The sequence below is a fragment of the Budorcas taxicolor genome, chromosome 12 (genome assembly GCF_023091745.1).
Source record: "Budorcas taxicolor isolate Tak-1 chromosome 12, Takin1.1, whole genome shotgun sequence".
In the NCBI taxonomy this organism is placed as follows: domain Eukaryota; kingdom Metazoa; phylum Chordata; class Mammalia; order Artiodactyla; family Bovidae; genus Budorcas; species Budorcas taxicolor.
This window is the reverse complement of record NC_068921.1, coordinates 44,052,410-44,076,816: the sequence shown is the minus strand read 5'-3', so window position 1 is coordinate 44,076,816 and position 24,407 is coordinate 44,052,410. Positions and strand designations below refer to the sequence as shown.

At 34.4% G+C, this 24,407-nt stretch overlaps 1 protein-coding gene across 1 annotated transcript in view; it reads left to right on the top strand.

The window, feature by feature from the left end:
- KLHL1 (kelch like family member 1) overlaps positions 1-24,407 on the top strand; it is a 532,887-nt gene that overhangs the window by 392,170 nt on the left and 116,310 nt on the right. The window contains exon 6 of the mRNA XM_052650221.1: positions 1,053-1,239. Coding sequence (XP_052506181.1) covers positions 1,053-1,239 — 187 coding nt within the window. The remainder of the gene's footprint in view (positions 1-1,052; positions 1,240-24,407) is intronic.

Sequence of the window (24,407 nt, the reverse complement as noted above, 5' to 3'; positions counted from 1 at the left end):
AGTTAAATAAATTTATTTGATTATGGTTCAAATAAATTTCTAAATTATATATTGTCATCATTTATTAACTTATTCACTCAATAAACATTTATGTACCAATGTGATACAGGGTCTTACCAATGGGAAGAAAAGGTCAGTGAGTCAACGTTAATGTTTCAACTTATAAATTTCCTAAATCCATGCAACATATTTAACTATCTTGAAATAAAATAGGTTTCATGAACAGAAAAAGAATATGATACTGAAGGAGTCAAGGAAAAAGAAAATGCAAAGAAAGGCAGAGAAAGAGGAAAATAAAAGATATTTTGGATATATTCAAAGAAATGTACAGAAAAAGAATTTGTAGAGATGATAACTTTTTATAGTTAAAAAAAAGAGAAATAATATAACATAAAATTCTGGTCTCCCTCAGGTGCTGGATTTTTGGTAATTTTTACTTATTTATTTTAGTTTCACTATTGGAAACTATTACTTTACTTGAAGTAGAGTTTTTCAATGGTTTGCATAATTAAAATGGTGTTATGAGCATAATTTTCTATTTTTATTGAATTGTTTTAATTTGAAAGGGATTTAAACTATGCTTGAACATCTTAAATTATGATGTCTTTTAAAACTGTAAAAGCTTTAAAGTATGCTTGGATACATTAAAGTATGTGAATATTTATGATAGGTGTGTTAGGGCTTAATTTCTTGAAGAATTTTTTTTTAAATCTGCTTTACCAGAAATTTTTATGGCCAAAAAGGCAGCTATATTTGATTTATGAACAGATTTTATAAAAAGGAAATGAAACTGAAAAGTGATATTTAGAAGTTTCTTTATACTCTGAATGGTAAAATAATAATACATAGTATGGAATCAAAAATAATATATTTTCTATTTTTCTTAGCCATGCATTTAACTCATATTTATTTCTCAATGTAATCAATTCTTATTATATTTTTCGTCCCTGTCAGTATAAGGGCAATATCAAAGTTACTAAGCTTCTAATTTTCTAATTAGATATGCTCATACTATAAAAAGCATTATTAACATGAATGTGTATTATTCACAGATATTGGCAGACCTAGAAAATCATGCATTATTTAAGAATGATCTGGAATGTCAAAAGCTGATTCTAGAAGCAATGAAGTACCATCTGTTGCCAGAAAGAAGAACTTTAATGCAAAGTCCAAGAACTAAACCTAGAAAATCTACAGTTGGAACTCTGTATGCTGTGGGAGGAATGGATAACAACAAAGGTATTTAGTTCCAGATCTTTAATAATATTCACCTGGTATCATACCATAACATGAATTTACTATTGTAATTTGTGTAATACCAACAAACTTCACAGAAACTTAGCCTTATTCATTAAAATTTTAGATTTAGGAAAAAATTATGATGCCTCATTTTTCCTTTTTTTTCAATCTGTAGTTACTGCTTCTGTTTTTTTCATCTTTAAATCTTTTATCTCTTTGCATTATGTACAAGATTTCATATGAAATTTAAAAAAAAGATTGAAAGCACTTACTTACAAAGCACAGACCAAATGATTTGTTGGGTATCTCGAAAAATGAATTTCTATTCTAAGTAAGTATATTTATATTCTATTCTAGTCTAAGTAAAGTAAAATGTATTTCTATTTCTAAATGCAATGTGTCAGCCCTATGCTTGCTGAGAGTAACATTTATGAAAAAGAGTCTCTGCTTTTGAAGAATTTAGAATCTCTTACAGAAGCCAGAGGGCTTCCCAGGTAGCACAGTGGTATAGAACCTGCCTGCCAATGCAGAAGACATAAGAGAATTGGTTTCCATTCCTGGGTTAGGACGATCCCCTGAAGGAGGGCATGGTAACTCACTCCAATATTCTGCCTGAAGAATCCCAGGCCAGAGGAGCTTGGTGGGCTACCATTCATAGCGTTGCAAAAAGTCAGACATGACTGAAGTGACAGCACAGACCCATGCACAGAAGCTGGAAAAATAGACAATTATCAATGAGGATACTGACTTGGCAGATATCATTTTCAAGTTTAATTTTCTTTTTTTTTTTCCACATGGAATATTTTTCCATTTCTTAAAACAGAAGCAGGTACACTTTATAGTAAGTCTCAGATTTTATAAATGGGCAGTGATTTTATACATGTATATAAAAATTTAAGTTCAAATATATGATATTTGCTTTTAAAGAACACTGCATTCTACAGAAAGAATGCCCATATAAGATAAATTCCATTTGTACCTCTGCACATATCATTTAAAAATAAAGACAAAAAGAACAGTGATTGAATCAGGCAAGCCTGTGGCTAGGATTAAACAGTAAACAATTAACATCAATATACAAATTAACATTAATATAAAAATCATTATCCTGTTAATTAGCCAAAAGACATGGCTAATTTAAATTTAAAAATTTAGTGAGTTTAAATACAATTGCCATAGCATAAAGTAGTATGAGTACAGGGAGTACGCTGAGTTAAGCTGTTTCCCATCATCCCCAAAGCATCCCCCCAATCCTGGTTCACAAAACCAGTCCCTGGTGCCAAAAAGGTTGGGGATCACTGGTGCAAAGGATTAAAAGAGTGTGATAAAACAAAGGGTTTAAAAAAGCATTCCTGATTAAGTCAGAGATGAAACAGGGAAAAAAAAAAAATGATGGAATCTTTAGGAATTCTTACCATACCCACAACCCTCTAGGAATTAGATGTTAAATATATCCCAAACTTAGAAAAAAAATCCAACATTTAATACCAAACCTCAGAGAACCTAGTTTTCCTGCTGTAGCAGAAACTTAGGAGAAGCCAGTGTTTCAAGAGATTTAAACAACTAGGACATTTTCAAGGTAATCATTGTATTTGCATCGTGCTTTTACTACTTAAAAAGTGTTTTCTACACCTTATTAACTTGTGTTATCTCTAAATGACCATTAGGATTTTATCTTAAAATTGTTATTTCTTTTCTTGGAAGATAATGAGGAAAAGGAAATTAAAATGTAATAAGAGGCAGAGAAATCAAAAGAAAAAAAAAGTAGCAAAAATTAGAATTTATTTTGCATGACTAATTTGAAAAATAAAGCAACACAATGATAATGACACAATATGTTAGAATACAATGATATAGAATACTTAGCATATTTTTTGGAATTTTTTACATATTTATATTGTACCTTATAAGGCTATATAAACATTTTGTTGAGTTCCTCTTCAGTTTCATAATTACTGGGATTCAGGTGATATTCCATAGTATTGATAAGCTGTGAGTACAACCCCTGTACATTTTCTGTAAGCACTGCAAAACTTCCAAGCATTTTTCTCTCCTTTCCCTTCCTTTCTTCTTATATTCACATGGAAGCACATGGATCCTTCGGTGATGTATTTTCCTGCACATCTATTTTGTTCCAGGCTCTGTGTTAAGAACTTGTGTACCATGTTGAACATTATGAATTACTAATCCTACCTCATGGGCTTCTCATGTGGTGTTACTGGTGAAGAACCCACATGCCAATGCAGGAGACACAAGAGAGGCATGTTCCATCCTTGGGTTGGGAAGGTCCCTTGGAGGAGGAAATGGCAACCCGGTCCTATATTGTTGCCTGGAGAATCCCATGGATAGAGGAACTTTGTGGGTTTATAGTCCATTGGGTCTCACAGACTCAGACACAACTGAAGCAACTAAGCATGCACACAAGCACCCCTACCTCACAGAGCTGCCAAGTTAATCTGGGAAAGTGAACAGTAAACAAAATATTTGTGAATAAAATGATCTTGAGAAGAATGAGTTTGTGAGTACAATATCTATAATGCTTGGGTGCTAACCTAGTCTAGTCTAGGAAAGTGGAGAAGTACAGAGAAAGTGTTGGTTGTTGTTGTTCTTAGCTGAAATCTAAAGGATAATTAGACATTCAGTTCAGTTCAGTCGCTCAGTCGTGTCCAACTCTGCGACCCCATGAATCAGGTAAATACCAAGTTTTATTTTTTTCAGGTAAATACCAAGAAGTGAAACTGTCAGATAATAAGGAAGTTCTATTTTTAATTTTTTAAGGAAACTTCATAGTGTTTTTCATTGTAGCTGCACCAGTTTACATTCCCCAGAATATCGTGCAAAGATTCATTTTCCTCTCCACCCTCACCAATATGTGTTATTTGTTGTCTTTTAAATGACAGCCATTCTGACAGGTGTTAGATGATAGCACACTGATCTGATTTGCATTTCCCTGATGATGTTGAACATTGTCTCATGTGTCTCCTGGGCATTAATATATTTTACTTAGAAACACATTTATTTAGGTTCTCTGCATATTATTTAATAAGATATATGTTTTTAATATTGAGCTTTATGTTTTTTTCTATAGTTTGGATTTTTAACTTCTTGTTCAATATATTACTGTTTAGTCTCTGAGTTGTGTCTGACTCTTTTTGTCTCCATGGATTGTAACTTGCTAGGCTCTTCTGTCCATGGGATTTCCCAGATAAGAATACTGGAGTGGGTTGCCATTACCTTCTCCAGGGGATCTTCCCAAACCAGGGATCAAACCTGCATCTCTTGAATTGCAGGCAGATTCTTTACCACTGAGCTACCTGGTAAGCCCCTTTATTGAATATATCATTTGCAAATATCACCTCTCATTCAGTAGATTCCTTTTTTGCTTTCTTAATAGTTTTCATCTCTGTGCAAAAGCTGCAAAATATTTTCACTCTGATGTAATCTTTTTTGTTTATTTTCATTTCAGTTTACTTTGTCTGAGGATATATATATATATATATATCCTATATATATATATATATAATATATATATATATATAGGCTTCCCTTGTGGCTCAGCTGGTAAAGAATCTGCCTGCAATTCAGGAGCCCTGGGTTTAATCCCTGGGTTGAGAAGATCCCCTGGAGAAGGAAAAGGCTACCCAACCCAGTATTCTGGCCTGGAGAATTCCATGGACTCTATAGTCCATGAGGTCATAAAGAGTTTGATATGACTGACTTTCACTTCACTTCACACGTATATATATAGACATGTATATCTACATATCTATATAGATAGATATAGATATAATCTTGCTAACATTGATGTCTGAAAGAATACTGCCCATGTTTTCTTCTAGGATTTTATGGTTTCAGGTTTCACATATAGGTTAAGTCTGTAATCCATTTTGAGTTTGTTTTTGTATATGGTGAAGGGAAAGTGACCCACTTTGATTATTTTGCATATAGCTGTCCAGTTTCCCCATTTATTGAAGAGGTTGTCTTTTCCACAAGTTATATTCTTGCTTACTTTGCTATAGATTAACTGAGCATATATGTATAAGCTTATTTCTGGACTTTCTACTCTGTTCCATTGATCTATGTGTCTGTTTTTATGCCAATGTCATGCTGTTTTCATGGCTATAACTTTGTAGTATAATTTGAAATCAGGGCCCATAATACTCCAGTCTTGTTCTTCTTTCTAAGGATTATTTTGATTATTTGAAATTTTAGGTTTACTTATTCTAGTTCTGTGAAAAATGCTGTTGATATTTTAGTGGAGATGTCATTGTGTCCATAGATTGCTTTGGGTAGTAAGGACATTTTAACAATATTAATTAGTATATCTTTATATTTTTGTATTGTTTTTAAATTCATAAGTGTCTTACAGTGTCCAGAGTACAGATCTTTTACTTTTTTGGTTAAACTTTTTCCTAGGTATTTTATTCTTCTTGATTCAGTTGTAAATGTAGTTGTTTTCTTTATTTATCTTTCTGATACAAAATTATTAGTGCATAGAAACACTACATATTTCTGTACATTAATTTTATATCCTGCTACTTTAGTGAATTCATAAGTTCTAATATTTTCAGTGGAATCTTTAGGGTTTTCTAATTATAATATCATGTCATCTGTAAACAGTGACAGTTTTGCTTCCTTTCAATTTTAATACTTTTTATTTCTTTTTTCTTGTGTGACCAGCATGGCTAGGACTTTCAATAATATGTTTAATAGAAGTGGCAAGAGTGGGCATCCTTATCTTCTTCCTATTATTAGAGGAAATACTTTCAGATTTTCATCATTTAGTATGGTGTTTCTATGATACTGTCATACATAACTTTTATTATGTTCAGTTATATTCCCTCCACACCTATTCCATTGAGAGTTTTTATATCTTAGAAGAATGTTGACTTGGTCAAAAGCTTTGTCTGCATCTATTGAGATGACTGTGTAATTTTGTTTTAGTATAGGTTCGTCTCTGGGACTCTCTGTGCTTTCTGGATGTGGATATCTGTTTCCTTCACCAGTTCAGGGTTGCTTTCACCATTATTCATTCTGATAGTATTTTTTGTCCCTTTTTTTGTTTCCTTCTAAGAAGTCTATAATGCCAATGTTAGTATGCCTGGTGTTGTGTCAGAAGTCTCTTAAGCTAGCCTCATCTTTTGGTTTGTTTTTCTTTTCCACTAGCCTAACTTCCAGATTATTGATCCATTGTTCTGTATCAGTTAATCTGCTGTTGATTTTCTCTGTGTATTTTTCATTCAGTTAATATATTCTTCAATTCCAATTGGTTCTTTTTTATGTTTTTATCAATTTGGTGAAGTTTTCACTGTGTTCATTCATCTTCTCCTAAGCTCTGTGAGGATTTTTATGACCATAAATTTAAACAGTAATATATATATTTTTTAGAATATTGCTTATTTCCATTTTATTTAGCTTTTACCCCCCTGTTTTTCTTTCATTTGCAACATATTTCTTTGTCTCTTTTTGTCTAACTCTTGGCATTTGTTTCTATGTATTAGGTAGATCAGCTATATCTTCTGAAATAGTGGCTTTGAGTAAAAGATGTCTTACTGCACCCAGTAACACTGTACTGCCTCAGTGTCAGAGCTAAGTGCTACAGGATTTTCCCATATGTGGGATGTATGTGCCCTCCTATTGTGGCTGGGCTGTGATTTCTCTGGGTACAGCTAATGTGTGGGACTGACCCCCACTCATATAGCTGAAAGGCCTGGCCACAAGTGTTGCATGTACTCTGTTGTATGTGACTGAGTCCTGGTGTGAGCACCCCTTCAAGGAAACACCAGTGCTGGTCAAGGGCATCTGCAAGGTCTGGCTCTACTGCCAGTCAAGTGTACCTGCCTGGACTGGTGGTCCAAGGAGCTACTTTGGATAGTGTCTACAGCCAATTAAAGGTGGCTGTTAATAGGTAGGTAGCTACTTTGGAGGGGCATAGTCTTCATCATGCCCACAGGTGAACTTACCTTGGTGGGTTGTTGTGCTAGTAAGTTACATGGCAAGAGTCATAAATGGCACTAAACAATTAAGTAGAGGAGGATAGGAAAAAAAAAAAAAAAAAAAAAAACTACTGGCACTTGCCACTCCTCCATATCCAGAGTAAATTCCAAAAATCCCAGTCTTTCAGATACATACCTTATATCACCTTAAAATTAATCAATGGATTTCTTCATTATGAAGCAGGTACTTTTTTTCTGCATTGGGCTTCAGAGTAAATGAGTTTTTCATGTTCCTTTAAGAGCAAATTCTTAATTTCCATCCAGCTATCTTACTTATTTTCATAGTCAGACATTGTGGCAGCTTGTCTTCCCAGTGCAGGTTCCCAGGCCTCAGAAGACTCATGAAAGGTTTAAAACCTTTGCTCTGAAAGGATAACTAGTAAAGCTGTGATGTCCCTTTCACCTCTGGTTTCCAGTGTCTGGAGTCCCGGCCAGACTGTATGTGTTACCTTCCTCCCATTTCAACGTGGCTTCTTTTATCCTTAGTCGTTAAAACAACAACAACAGAAAAAGTGTCTGTGAGTTTTCCTGCCATTCTGAGTTAGTTTCTGTATATGTAATTGCAATTTTAGTGTTTTCGTGGGAGGAGGGGAACCTAGGATCTTTTCATTCTGCCATCTTGCCCCCTCCAAAATCATTACTTTAAATACCAGCTTTCAAGCACCACTATATAAAAAATTTCATTTACATTGTATAACAAATTTTATTTGAGAACATTTTGGTTTTGACAGAGGTTAACATTCATCTAATTTTTCTCTCTGACCTAAAACCTATTCATGATGAGATGTAAACATAGTGACTTTTTAAAATATCAGCATAAAATTCTGACATATATTTAATTCTTAATATGTGATTTTTGGTTATAATTTTATAGAAGTTTGAAACTAGTTCTGTAGTGTACAGGATTAACAGATAATCCCAGGAAAGGTAAATAAACTTTTTATTTTAAGAAACATAAAAGAAAGGATCAATAATTGAAAAAAATTAGAAAATGCTCTCTATATTTATTTCTCTTTCATGTTTTGTAAATTACATTTACACATGTACAATTATAAATATTTTTAAAATGTTCCCTAGTTTAAATTCTCTATTTGATCAATTTCTCATGAGCTTTACCTCTTTATAGAATATCTTTGAAGTATAACAGGCATTGCATTAAAATTCAGAATATATTTTCAAATTTTATGTTTAGGATAGTCATGAAAAACTATTAAATTAGTACTTTTATGTGCTCATAAAATGTATATACTTAAATCTCAAGAAAATATATATATTTGAATACAGATTATGAGAGTTGGACTGTGAAGAAGGCTGAGCGCCAAAGAATTGATGCGTTTGAACTGTGGTGTTAGAGAAGACTCTTGAGAGTCCCTTGGACTGCAAGGAGATCCAACCAGTCCATTCTGAAGGAGATCAGCCCTGGGATTTCTTTGGAAGGAATGATGCTAAAGCTGAAGCGCCAGTACTTTGGACACCTCATGCGAAGAGTTGACTCATTGGAAAAGACTCTGATGCTGGGAGGGATTGGGGACAGGAGGAGGAGGGGACGACCGAGGATGAGATGGCTGGATGGCATTACAGACTTGATGGACGTGAGTCTGAGTGAACTCCGGGAGTTGGTGATGGACAGGGAGGCCTGGCGTGCTGTGACTCATGGGGTCGCAAAGAGTCAGACACGACTGAGCGACTGAACTGAACTGAAACCCACATTCAGGACAGTTTTGAAAGTTAAAATCTTATCACATGTCCTAAAACAGTCTTTTTTTAAGTTCAGTTTTCATGTGTATATTATTTCCTCAAAGAAGAAATTCAGTTCAGTTCAGTTCAGTCACTCAGTCGTGTCCAACTCTTTGCGACCCCATGAGTCGCAGCACGCCAGGCCTCCTTGTCCATCAACAACTCCTGGAGTTCACTCAGGCTCGCGTCCATCCAGTCCGTGATGCCATCCAGCCATCTCATCCTCCGTCGTCCCCTTCTTCTCCTGCCCCCAATCCCTCCCAGCATCAGAGTTTTTTTCCAATGAGTCAACTCTTCGCATGAGGTGTCCAAAGTACTGGAGTTTCAGCTTTAGCATTATTCCTTCCAAAGAAATCCCAGGGTTGATCTCCTTCAGAATGGATTGGTTGGATCTCCTTGCAGACCAAGGGACTCTCAAGAGTCTTCTCCAACACCACAGTTCAAAAGCATCAATTCTTCAGCGCTCAGCCTTCTTCACAGTCCAACTCTCACATCCATACATGACTACTGGAAAAACCATAGCCTGGACTAGACGGACCTTAGTCCGCAAAGTAATGTCTCTGCTTTTGAATATGCTATCTAGGTTGGTCATAACTCTTCTTCCAAGGAGTGCACGTTTTCTAATTTCATGGCTGCAGTCACCATCTGCAGTGATTTTAGCCATATGAAAAAATCAACTTTTAGACATAAAACGTATGAATCCTATTTTTATGAGATAATTTCTCAGCTAAAATACATAGTATAATTATTAAATAAAAGTTCTATATCTCAACACAATGTCATTATATTTCTCACTATAAAAATAATATTAATATCTCAAATATATCTTATTAGCAATATTTCATTCTAATTTGGCTTCAAACTTTAGTCATTAGAATCACTCTGTCCTCTGTAGTTAATCAGCTATAGGGATTGTCTGATTTACATCATCATTTCTCGTACTTTGGTTGAAGCTTTATTATCTTATGTCTCTGTTTATATAACACATGTAAATGCATGTGTTTATCAAATGGATCATTTTTTTCTGACAAAACATTAATAAACCCGATAATTATCTCCTTACCTCCAGTTTCTCTCCAATCCTACTCATTCAGCTCACTATTTTTGAATTAATTTATCATAACTTTTTAGCATGATCTTTAAAATACAAAGATATAAATAAAACAATAAAAACCTTCATTAGGCCCCTATCTCCCAGGTAGAGCTTAATATTCTTCTTTTTTTTAAAAATATAAATTTATTTATTTTAATTGGAGGTTAATTACTTTACAATATTGTATTGGTTTTGCCATACATCAACATGAATCTTAAGTGCAATATCTTTATTACCTGTCATTCCAAATTTAACCAGAAAATTTTTCCTATTTTGTGTCCATCACAAATGTCTTGAATGATTCACAAGTATTTCAAATGATACTTTTAATGTGATCAAATTTCATCATTCACTCCCTCAGATTTGATGCATTATATTGGTTGCACTGCCACGCACACACATACATTGTTTAACGCTTTAGTATCTTTTTCCATTGTATACTTCTCTTTGCTTGTCTAAACCTACTGTAATATTCTCCCTCCTATGGTATCTCAGTTAACCTTATTTGATCCTTGTTCTACAATATCTTAGCATGTGTTTTTGCCATTTTTATTACACCAGTCATTATATTGAATACATTTTTTTCATTAATTTTCGTTTGCAGAAAATAATACAGATTTTTAAACATAGATCAAAGCTAAAAGAATCATACAGTTAAATTCCACATACTCACCTATATTATACAGTTAAAATTATGCTTCATTTGCTTTGTCACATATTTATTTAGCTATTATTCTTCTACTCATGGCTCATATTTTCAATGCATTTCAAACTTGTAGACATAAATATGCTTAATTCTGGACACATTTATGAATATTATTAACAAAGTTTCAACATTTTTAGAGCTTTGGGGCAATATTAGCATGCAGTGAAATCTAGAAATCTTAAGTGTACTTTTAAATGATGTTTGACAAATATATTACCTAGGTAATTCTAAGTCTTAACTTTGAAGAACAAAGATTGAGAATGTTGTCATTACCTAAGAAAGTTCCCTCATATCCTTTCCTAGTTAGTCACCAGCTTCAACATCTCTAAGACAACTATTTTTCTGAATTTTTTGAACTAGTTTGGCCTGTTCTTTACCTTCATATGAAGGCAAACATACATTTTATATCTCTTTATCTAAACTTTCTATCAATCAGCATATTTTAGTGATATACCCATGGCATTGTACATATCAATAGTTCATTCTTTTTTTTTTAATTCCTTAATAGCAATCTGTTTATCCAGTTTCCTTTTGATGAACATCTGGGATATGTCCAGTTTTAGCTATTATAAATAAAACTCTGTGAGCAGCCATGCACAAGTATTTTTTGTGATCACTGCACTTTCATGTATAAGAGACACACAAACCAATGTTATAAAGCATATGATTTTCCAAAAATGTGAGTGGAAAGCATCACAAAAATATCTCCTTGTGTCTTGAGGAAAATACAAATATATGAGCAAATAAATCACAAAAATGTGCTGTTTTCACTATGGCTGATCACTACTAAACCTATTTACTTATTTGTGATTTTTATTCTACTAATAATGACATGTCACATGTTGGGTAGCAACCTGAGCTTTTGGAGATTTTTTTTTGCATATTAAATATACTGTAATTATTGGAAGTATTTGTATGTAATGCCAAAAATTTTGAAGAATTTTATGTTAGTTCTGTTTAACACTCAGGTAGTTTTGATAGCTTGACTTTTAAAAAATCCTTTTAAGATCATGAAGCGTTAACACATTTCAGAAATACTAATGTGGACTTGAAGATAATGATCTACACACGTAATCATATACCTGTCAAGAGATGATTTAATACCAAGAGCAAAATTCATGAATAAATACCATAGGGAATAAGCACATTTAATTTACTCTATCACAGTTGAGTCATATTAACTATGCATATTACCGAAGGAATCCAATCATATATTCTGAGAGAGATAAGGGTAATGATTTCAATGATGAGGGTGATGTCAACCTCAATTTCCATGGCTTAAGTGAGAAATGGGAGAAATGAAAATGCTGATACCTCAGAAAATTCCAGTGTCTGTGTTGTACAAGGAGTAGAGTAATGCATTTTATTATTTACTTTTTATTTTATATGACAGCAAGCTATAAAAAAAGAAAACTTAGTACCTTATTTTGTATCAATAACAATGAAACACCCAAAAAAGATATCTCGCTAAATTAAAAAAAATATATAGATATATATCTTGTGCAAATTTAAGTCCATATTAATGTGCATTTAATAGAAATATAAAGAATTTTTAATAAAACAATTTTAATTATTTTAAGATGTTTTTTGGCTGACATACGGGTTTTAAGGCCTAATTTCTCATTGGAAACCCCAGATACATTTTATTTTGATAAAATTGCTTATTTTAGTAAAATTAAAACAATTAGAGTTGTGTGTCTTGTATCCTTTAGCAAGATAATTAAATATTCCAAATGTTGGTGTTCCTGACACATATTATGGAAATAATAACACATACTCTTTTGAGATACTCAGAAATATCTAGACAAGGATATATGTAAAACTTAACTGCATCCTAAATCAATAAATGATGGCAATGCAATCTTATGATTTGTTACATACTATTTATTGCTGGAAATTTTTATTCACACTTAAACATCTAGTCTTTGGGATTGAGGCATGTATGTTTCTCAGAACAAATCCATCCAAGAGTGTTGTCATTAGTAAGCTTTTGATTTTTAGAGAAAGTTTCTTTGGAAAGGAAGTTTATGTACAAAATGAGTACATGTGTAAAAATACATAGTTATGCTTTTGCACATCTGATTTGCACATATATAATTTAATCTTGTATATGAGTCATTGTTTTCTACATTTTTTATTTATCAAAATTTCAATTTAATCTTTATCACATAAGAATTTTAAAACTGTTATTATTCTTTAATCAAACAGTTATATTTTATGCCAGTTATACAAATAAATTATGTTCACATATTATACTATTCTTAATCTTAGTCTGTTGCAATAACATTCTAGTTAGAGGCATTATTGTTGTACATAATTTCAGTTTCCTCCAAGTGGCTTCTTTACAGAAATCTATGAAAGTGACCATTTTCAAGGTCTACCTTTGAAGCATGGGAAAGAACAACAAGGGTTTCATAAGGTTAGCAGTCTAATTGCAATTCTATTAAATGCTCACATGTTGAATAGAAAAGTTTGACTTTCTGTTCAATAGTTCTGTTAATATTGTTTCATTCCCCAAATTAGGAAAAAAAAAAAAAATAATCTCTGCCTCCCAAATTGGAAAGTGTTAATTATGAAATTGGGTTGCAATTGTATCCATTCTACTTCCATTTCCTCAATATTTTTTGGGTTCCCAGATCATAATTTCATCCTTTTTGGATTATCTAATTTGCTGCAAATATTCGTTGAGTACTTCTTAATCTCTAGTCATTGTTCTTGGTGCTAGTAAACCAAACAGCAAAAGTCCCTCGTCTGTGGTAATTTAAATTATATTCAACAGACCAAAAAAATATATACAGTTAGTTTAGTATGTGTGATGATTAGTTATCAAGAAATATAAAGTAAAAACAAAAAAAGAACATCAGAGGAACAAGATGAGGGAATAGTGCTGCTATTTCATTAATGTTGGCTGAGGAAGGCCACATTCATAAGTTAAATTTGATATACAAACTTATATCTGGAAATTCAGTCATTTTTTCCTAAAAAGAACATTTCTTTGTTTTATTATGATTAATAAACATTTTATGTTTCTTTTTCTCCAAATATTTATATTTTATTGGTATTTTAAGAGTAAGGGCTGGCAAAGTATGGCCTACAAGCCAAAACTAACTGACCAATTTGTTTACATGGTTTCAATTTTTACATTATAATATTTTAAAGTAATCAAAGAAGGAATAATATATTATGATTTATTTAGTGAACATTTTCATTTTGTGAAATTCAAATCACAGTGTCCATAAAGTTTAATTGAGACTCATTCATTTTGTTTATCTATTGTTTACAGCTGCTTTCACTCTATAATGCCCATATGGTTGCAACAAATAGACCCTTAGAAAAACCCACAAAGATCTGCTTTTTACTATCTGGACTTTCATGGAAGAAAGGTTTCCAAACTCTGTTATAGAGGAAAGTAAAGCTATAGATCATATTTCTAGAATGCTTGTGGTGCCAACTGTATTATTTACTTGACCCAACTCTAATTTACTGGCACCTGGAGTGGGCAATTTTTATAATATGTTTACAATGTCCCACCATAAGCAGCTTCCTGGTCAACCTGCTTATCTGCCTAGGAACATTCTTTGAGGTTCTGAGAGCAAGGTCAGACTGCCTGCTCTTTTCATAGGAAGCCCAACTCTGCAAAAAAAGCTGCAGGAACCATCCACAACTAACTGGGTATGAAAGTATGGGATTTTACTGTAATATCAATTCCAATGATCTTGGTTTTTTCTTTATATGCTCACTTACATCTTTGTTGGTAAATTCTCTCTTCAATTATCATTTTTTTTAATGGCTGTGGCTTTATCATAGTAGTAGTAGTGTAAGTCTCTCAGTTCTGTCTGACTCTTTACAACCTCATGGACTGTAGCCCATTAGCCTCCTCTGTCGATGGAATTCTCCAGGCTAGAATACTGAAGTGGATTATCATTCCTTTCTCCAAAGGATCTTCTTGACCCAAGGATTGAACCCACATCTCTTGCATTGCAAGCAAATTTTTTACCATCTGAGCCATCAGGGTTTTATCATAGGAGGCATAAAAACATCCAAGGGCCTGTGCATGAATTCAGCAACAAAAATGTAGTGACCAATCACCTGCAGAGTTTGAAAGAGGTGAGGTGATTTGTTACTGATCACAAAGTATATCTGTTATTAAGTAGTGATTTGGGAACTGAAGAGCTAGTAGCAAAGTTTGTACTTGTTATTCATAATTTGTTATGGTAACTAAAACATGGGGGCCAAATGTTTTATTTAACTAAACCATGATAACTGAAATTTATTCATGCTAGAATTATGCAAACCTAGGATTATCTGTATTTGAGGAGATATTGCAGAATCATACTGCAGAGAAAAGTGACTAGAATGTTAGGGTAGGAGACTGAAAGGCACAAACTTATAAATAAGAAGCCCTCTTTTGCTTCAGTTAAAGTCTTAGAGGCACTCTTCTCTTCTTGACACAAAGCAGTCCCATTGTACAACTTTGTCAGTAGGCAAGCAGAGGTCACTCTGGCTTAGACTAAGGCATTTTAAGAGACTTAAAAGCTTTTGAACAATATAGGAAAATATAAGCAAGGTAAAAAGACAGCCCTCAGCATGGGATAAAATTATAGCAAATGAAACAACTGACAAAGAATAACCTCCAAAATATACAAGTAACTCATGAAATTTAATACTAGAAAAACAAACAACCTAATCAAAAAGTGAGCAGAAGACTTAAACAGATGTTTCTCCAAAGAAGACATACAGATGGGTAATAAACAGGTGAAAAGATGCTCAACCTTGCTTATTATTAAAGAAATGCAGATAAAAATCACGAGATATTGCTTCACACCAGTCAGAATGGCCATCATCAAAATGTCTACAAACAATAAATGCTGGAAAGGATGTGGAGAAAAGGGAATCCTCTTGCACTGGTGGTAGGAATGTAAATTGATACAGTTACCATGGAGAAAAGTATGAAGATTCCTTAAAAACTTAGAAATAAAACTACTGCAAGACCCAATAATCTTACTACTGGGCATATACCCTGAGGAAAGCATAACTGAAAACAACACACATACCTCAGTGTTCACTACAGCACTATTTACAATAGCTAGGACATGGAAGCAACCTAGACGTCCATTGACAGATGAATAGTTGTGGCAAATATACACAATGGAATATTACTCAGTTTTAAAAAGGAATGCATTTGAGCAAGTTCCTAATGAGGTGGACAAACCTAGGGCTTTTTATACAAAATGAAGTCAGAATGTGAAAGACAAATATTGTATATATTATATATATTGTATCCACATATATAGGGAACCTAGAAATGAAGTACTGATGAACTGATCTACAAGGAAGCAATGGAGATGCAGACATAGAGAACAGACTTTTGCATACAGTGAGAAAAGAGAAGTTGGGCTTATTTGAGAGAAAAGCATTGAAACATATATGTTATCTTGTGTAAAATAGCTAGCCAGTGGAAATTTGCTGTAGGACACAGGGAACCCAAAGAGAGGTGAGATGGGGAGGGAGATGGGAGGGAAATTTAAAGAAGGAGGGTATATATACACCTATGGCTGACTCAAGTTGATATATGGCAGAAACCATTATAATATTGTAAAATAATTATCCTCCAATTAAAAATAAAGAAAATTTTTAAAAAGAGAGACTATACGTTCTAAAGAAAGAATCAACAAAGAATTAAAAGGTAATAATCTTTCAAATTGATATATTTTGGAGGTAAAATAGAAGCAATAAGAAAACCACATTATTACATTGTTTTGCTTATCTTATACATGGTAGCAATGAATATCAAAGGATGCATAATTAAAGCTATAGCAAGCATGCTGATGACATGTCAAAATCACAGCAGCAGTGACTCTTCCCTTAGATTGTGACTGACTGAGTGAACAGGGGAAAGAATTAAAACCATCCTTTATTCTAAGTGTTTGCATTGCCTCCTTGTTGACAACCTCCTTGCAGCCACATGTCAGTTATTGATTTTCACTTACAGCCAGGTGCATGATCAGATAGATCAACATCTTTCATATGAAGGAAAAGCAAATTTCTTAATATAACTAATAAAGATAATATCATAAGTGGAGAGAAAACATTAATTATTAACTATGAAATATAAACTTAATTTCCTTGAGTTTCCTTATTGAATCATCTTATTATTGAGCATGTTTTATGATATATCTTTAGATTTTCATATATGTAAAATTTTAAAATTATCTAACTGTAGGGATAAACGTAGAGAAGGAAATGGCAACCCACTCTAGTATTCTTGCCTAGAGAATCACATGGATAGAGAAGCCTGGTGGGCTGCTGTCCATAGGGTCGCACAGAGTCGGACACGACTGAAGTGACTTAGCATGCATGCATGGATTGGAGAAGGAAATGGCAACCCACTCCAGTATTCTTACCTGGAGAATCCCAGGGATGGAGGAGCCTGGTGGGCTGCTGTCTGGGGTTGCACAGAGTCGGACACGACTGAAGCGACTTAGCAGCAGCAGCAGGGATAAACTGATATTTTTCTCTCTATATTCAAAATACATAGGTAGATCATTTTATTCTGAATTTGTCTCATCATACTTTTCATCATTGTCAGTATTGTTGAAAGACAAAAATGGAAATTGAATAGATAGGTGGAATTAACCATCTTGACCTGATTTTTACTTCCTTGGCTTGAACTGGACAGACTGCACTATCATGGACTTTTAAAGAACAGCTTTTCATACTGAAATTCTGAAGCTGTATAATTTCTAAAGCATTGAACACAATAGTGATCATCATACAGCTTTAAGAAAATGATTCACTTGCGATTCTGTGTCAGAGAAACCTGAGCAGTTGCAGTTAGGTGGGGGAAATAACTTTAAAATGCTGTATGACTTTTTCTGAAGAAAAGTAATATAATAGAAGACAGCTTATTATTTCATCTTTACCCTTCTGAGGACTACTCTACTTGATGTCTGCCTCAATAACTCCATTTGGTCACTTTGGTTCCACTTCAGTACCTTTTATGAACTTGAAGTATGTCTTTGGAGATTACCAGTTCACTGTCATCAGTTTTTAATCAAGGTGTAGAAACAACTCAAAATCACTAATAACATCCTGTCAGCCTAAACCCGGTTTTGTCTTTGTTTTTCTTAAATAAAGAATTGATTTTGGGGATAGATGTTGAATTACCAGGCTTCCCTGATATATAAGGCTCAGTTAGTAAAGAATCCACCTGCAATGCAGGAGACCCCAGTTCATTCCCTAGGTTGGGAACATCGCTGGAGAAGGGATTAGCTACCCACTCCAGTATTCTTGTTACTTCTCTGGTGGCTCAGCTGGTAAAGAATCTGCCTGAAATGTGGAAGACCTGGGTTTGATCTCTGGGTTGCTAAGATCACCTGGAGAAGGGAAAGGCTACCCACCCCAGTATTCTGGCCTGGTGAATTCCATGAATTGTACAGTCCATGGGGTTCCAAAAAGTTGGATGTGACTAAGAGACTTTCACTTTCACAAGAGATATTTTAAGGGGAGCATCATACTTCTCCAAGACTCTCAGGGGAAGAACTATGTAAGTCAAGGTATCTGCTTTCATAACAATCTTTACAGTCAGGAAAGATGCTCATGTGTTAAATTAAATGCTGGTTTTTTATGCAATTGCCAATGAGTCTACAAAGAATTTTAGCTTCTAGAAGCAATATTGGGGCTTCCCAAATGGTTCTGGTGGTTAAGTACCTGTTTGTCAGTGCAGGAGATGCAAGATATGTGGGTTCAATCCCTGGGTCAGGAAGATGCCCTGGAAAAGGAAATGGCTATCCACTCTAGTATTCTTGTATGGAGAATCCCATGGACAGAGGAGCCTGGCAGTCTACAGTCCATGGGGTCACAAAGGGTTGGATACAACCGAACACACACACCGCAGAAGCTATCTATGTTGCATTATGACAAGAGAAGGAAGGGTCTCTCAGGTCAAAAGTGAATCACCTGTTGGTGAAGTTTTCTTTCATAGCCTCCTCTTCAGTAGAAAGAGACAAAGCTTAGTGACTAACTTGGTTATGCTGCTGCTGCTACTTGGCTATAGTCATTTCTAAAGTCTCTTCTGAGGATGTATCAGGGTTAAAATTATAAGTTAAATTCTTCAAAATTTAGTCTACTGAAAACTTTATTTTATCTTTTAGTAGTCAGAGAATTTGGGTCACTTATCTGTACATAGTGTGGGTCTTTCAAAGAATATGGATTGAATAATAAATTAGTGTTTTGCAATTAAAAAAATGCCATCATAATTATGGATTCTTGAGTACTGGGTATATTTTCCTGGTCAATCTCCCAGTGAATATACCGTACGTGAGTGCATCCTTTGTCTAAATCAAGTATCTTTTTAGACACCCACGTGGGAATAAGCCAGTGTGTGTTTGGGTGCATTTCATATGTACCAGATCTTAATACTCCAATGTGTGGTTCTTCGCTAACAAGGGGAAATAGACCTCGCAGGGCTAACTCAATTTACTTCCATGGTAGAGACTCATGGAGAAAGAGAAGTAAAAGACTGAGAGATATGTAGAAGACATTGTGCTTTCCTGTTCATGCGGTACTAATGTAAACCCTCAGTTTGAAATGAGTAAACATTATAGATCACAAAGAGCCTTCAATTAAAATATCTTTATAAGGGAGGGTGCTCATTAATGAAAAAGATAAAAACGTACTTTCCAAGAGTTTATAATTTAGGTGGAGATCAGTGAAATCTCATGTGTGTTTTTTTTTTTTTTAAATTTCTAATTACACTTATGAAAAGGCATTTTAGTGACTTTTATTTGTGTCATATAGCCAGTAATATTATAACTAAAACCCAATTGTCCAAATAGCCATGTTTCCTTTCATTCATCAGTGCTGACATTTTCAACAAAGGTTAGAAATTTTCTAATAAGGATTGTAAGGAAAGTATTTCTAAAAAGAAACTTTAAAACTTTTTTAAAAAGTTACCTAAGAGGGCATTTTAATAACAATATAAATTACAAAAACTTGGCTAATATTAGACAAACATTAGCTATAAAAAGAAATATTTAATGGAAAATTTTCAAGTAGTATGACTTTATGCTCAGTTCAGTTCAATCATGCAGTTGTGTCTGACTGTTTGTGACCTCATGGATTGCAGCACTCCAGGCTTCCCTTTTCAGCACCAACTCCCAGAAACTACTCAAATTCATGTCCTTTGAGTCGGTGATGCCATCCAACCATCTCATAAACTTTCATCCCCTTCTCCCACCTTCAGTCTTTTCCAGAATCAGGGTCTTTTTCAAATGAGTCAGTTCTGTGAATCAGGTGGCCAAATTATTGGAGTTTCAATTTCAAAATCAGTCCTTCCAATGAATTTTGAGGACTGATTTCCTTTAGGATGGACTGGTTGGATCTCCTTGAAGCGCAAGGGACTCTCAACAGTCTTTTCCAACACCACAGTTCAAAACCATCAATTCCTTAGCACTCAGCTTTCTTTATAGTCCAACTCTCACATCCATACATGACTGCTGGAAAACCATAGCTTTGAGTATATGGACTTTTGTTGGCAAAGTAATGTCTGTTTTAATATGCTGTCTACATTTGTCACAGCCTTTCTTCAAGGAGCAAGTGTCTTTTAATTTCACGGCTGCAGTCACCATCTGCAGTGATTTTGGAGCCAAAAAAATTAAATTCTGTCATGGTTTCCATTGTTTCTCCATTTATTTGCCATTAACTGATGGAACCAGATGCCATAATCTTCATTTCCTGAATGTTGAGTTTTAAGCCAACTTTTCTACTCTCCTCTTTCACTTTCATCAAGAGGCTCTTGAACTTTTCTTCGCTTTCTGCCTTAAGGGTTGTGTCATCTGCATAGCTGAGGTTACTGATATTTCTCCTGGCAATCTTGATTCCAGCTTGTGCTTCCTCAAGCCCAGCATTTCTCATGATGTACTCTGCATATAAGTTAAATTAGCAGAGTGACGTACATATAAGTACGTCAATATAGCCTTGACATACTCCTTTCCTTATCTGGAACCATTCTGTCATTCCATGTCCAATTCTAACTGTTGCTTCTTGACCTGCATACAGATTTTACAGAAGACAGTTCAGAAGGTCTGGTATTCCCATCTCTTTAAGAATTTTCCACAGTTTGTTGTGATCCACACAGTCAAAGGCTTTGGCAGAGTCAATAAAGCATAAGTAGATGTTTTTCTGGAATACTCTTGCTTTTTTGATGATCCAACAAGTGTGGACAATTTGATCTCTGATTCCTCTGCTTTTTCTAAATCCAGCTTGAATATCTGGAAGTTCACGGTTCATGTACTGTTGAAGCCTGGCTTGAAGAATTTTGAGCATTACTTTGCTAGTGTGCGAGATGAATGTAATAGTGTGATAGTTTGAACATTCTTTGGCATTGCCTTTCTTTGGGAATGGAATAAAAACTGACCCTTTCGAGTCCTGTGGCTTCTGCTGAGTTTTCCAAACTTGCTGGCATATTGATTGCAGCACTTTCACAGCATCATCATTCAGGACTGGAAATAGCTCAACTGGAGTTCCATCACCTCCACTAGCTTTGTGCATAGTGAAAATTCTTTAAAGACCCACTTGACTTTGCATTCCAGGATGTCTGGCTCTTGGTGGGTGATCACACCATTGTGGTTATCTGGGTCATGATCTTTTTTGTACAGTTCTTCTGTGTATTCTTGCCACCTCTTCTTAATATCTTCTGCTTTTCTTAGGTCCATACCATTTCTTTCCTTTACTGTGTCCATCTTTGCATGAAAAGTTCCCTTGGTATCTCTGATTTTCTTGAAGAAATCTCTAGTCTTTCCCATTCTATTGCTTTCCTCTATTTCTTTGCATTGATCACTGAGGAAGGCTTTCTTATTTGTCCTTGCTTTTCCTTTGGAACTCTGCATTCAGATGGGTGTATCATTTCCTTTTCTTCTTGTCTTCCATGTCTTTTCTTTTCGCACTACTTGTAAGGCCTCCTTAAACAACCATTTTGCCTTTTGCATTTCTTTTTCATGGTGATGGTTTTGATCACTGCCTCCTGTACAATGTTTATGCTCAGTGAACATTTATTAAGAAAATGAAAAAATAAAGAAATAATGTTTAATAATTTCTATTAGAACATATTTGAATCGATTTAATATCAGCCAGCATGGGAAATAGATGGGGAAACAGTGTCAGACTTTATTTTTTTGGGCTCCAAAATCACTGCAGATGGTGACTGCAGCCATGAAATTAAAAGATGCTTACTCCTTGGAAGGAAAGTTATGACCAACCCAGATAGCATATTCAAAAGCAGAGACATTATTTTGCCAACTAAGGTCTGTCTAGTCAAGGCTATGGTTTTTCCTGTGGTCATGTATGGATGCGAGAGTTGGACTGTGAAGAAGGCTGAGCACTGAAGAATTGATGCTTTTGAACTGTGGTGTTGGAGAAGACTCTTGAGAGTCCCTTGGATTGCAAGGAGATCCAACCAGTCCATTCTGAAGGAGATCAGCCCTGGGATTTCTTTGGAAGAAATGATGCTAAAGCTGAAACTCCAGTACTTTGGCCACCTCATGAGAAGTGTTGACTCATTGGAAAGGACTCTGATGCTGGGAGGGATTGGGGGCAGGAGGAGAAGGGGACGACAGAGGATGAGATGGCTGGATGGCATCACTGACTCAATGAATGTGAGTCTGAGTGAACTCCGGGAGTTGGTGATGGACAGGGAGCCCTGGCGTGCTGCGATTCATGGGGTCGCAAAGAGTCGGACACGACTGAGTGACTGAATTGAACTGAACTGTGTTTTGATGTGAATTATCAAAATTAAACATTTTCTAAATGTTTTGGAAGTTTAATAAAATAATTTAATTTTAGAAATGCTTACATAAATTTTAAATATGCAGGTTGTATTCATACTGCTTTTCTATTGTCTGCTAATGACATTAGCATATTTTTCTTAACATACTAAACATAAGTTACATATTTAAAGATGTTTTAATGTTTGTAATTAATGTCTTATTTTATAAAAACTTTGATATATCGACATTCATGCAAAAAGTTTTTGCTATTTTTTAAAAATTTTGTTTCATTAAGTCTTGCTGTCAGTCTATTTTTGTTTTTGATTTGTTTCTTTATTTTTGATGTAACTATATTATTTGAGTGGTTAGTGATTATATAGACAAAAAATTCTAAGTCTCGAGGTTTTCCTCATGAATTATTGTTCTTAGGCCCACCTAGAATTGAACATTCAACAACTATATTTTCATCTTCTAGGATGTTTAAGGTTTTAGTAGAATGTGACCAAAGGCAGGTTACCAAAAATTACCATGTCTCTGAGAAGCACAGAGTAAACATGCTAGTTCTATATCGCTCTTTGCTGTGCTTTAACCCATGTCACACCTAAACCTCATTTTTGTAAAAAGAGTAAGACAAGAATCTCAATGACTTTTTCTCCAAACAATTGATTACCCCAACACTATTCATCTGAATAGTAAAATGTTTTTTTAATGATTTGAACAGCCACATTTATCATATTATACTCACACATTTTAGAGTTGTTTCTGCCTTTCTTTTCATGTTCATTAACATAGCCATATTATTTCATCATAAAGCCACATTTTTCTTCAGTTTTATTTACTTATTTATTTTTATACTTTACAATATTGTGTTGGTTTTGCCATACATTGACATGAATCCACCATGGGTGTACATGTGTTCCCCATCCTGAACCCCCCTCCCACCTCCATCTCCATCCTATCCCTCTGTGTCATCCCAGTGCATCAGCCCCGAGCACCCTGTATCATGCATCGAACCTGGATTGGCAATTCGTTTCACATGATATTTTACATGTTTCACTGCCATTCTCCCATATCATCCTGCCCTCGCCCCATCCCACAAAGTCCAAAAGACTGTTCTATGCATCTGTGTCTCTTTTGCTGTCTCACATACACATACAGGGTTACTGTTATCATCTTTCTAAATTTCATAGCCACATTTTTTAATTATCTAAGGTTATACAATACTTTTTAATATTTCATAGGCCAATTTTTCCTCAGGATTCCTTTGTATTGGAGATTGTCTTACCTTCAAAAATGTATTTCCTAATATTTGACATTTGCATGTTCAGAGAAACACAAGCACAATTTTATAAATACCTTGTACAAATATCATTATTATGTAAATTGTGATTTTAAGATAATTATGGTTTCCATAATAGCAAACTATCTCATTCAAAAGTCATATGATTCTTTCCATTCATTTAAATTAACATTATTCAATAAAGATTTTTTTATTGTTTTTTCATCTGGAGTTGGAACCTATTTTGCTGACTTCATTTTTAGATAACTTACTTTTAGTGGTGCTATTTAAATAAGTTCTGTTGTTTATACAATTTATGTGATTTTTATAAGAGAAATTGCATTCCCTTCTCCAAGGCATGTTTCCAACACAGGGATCAAACCTAATCTTCCACATTGCAGGCTGATTCTTTACCATCTGACCTACCAGAGAAGCCCCTATGTATTTATATCTCTATACAACACTTCCTCCATTTATAATTTACCTCTTGAATCCATTGTAAGTCCAAAGTATAGTAAGTTGAAAGTGCATTTAATACACTAAACTATAGAACATCAGAACTTAGCCTAGCCCACCTTAAGTGTTCTCAGTC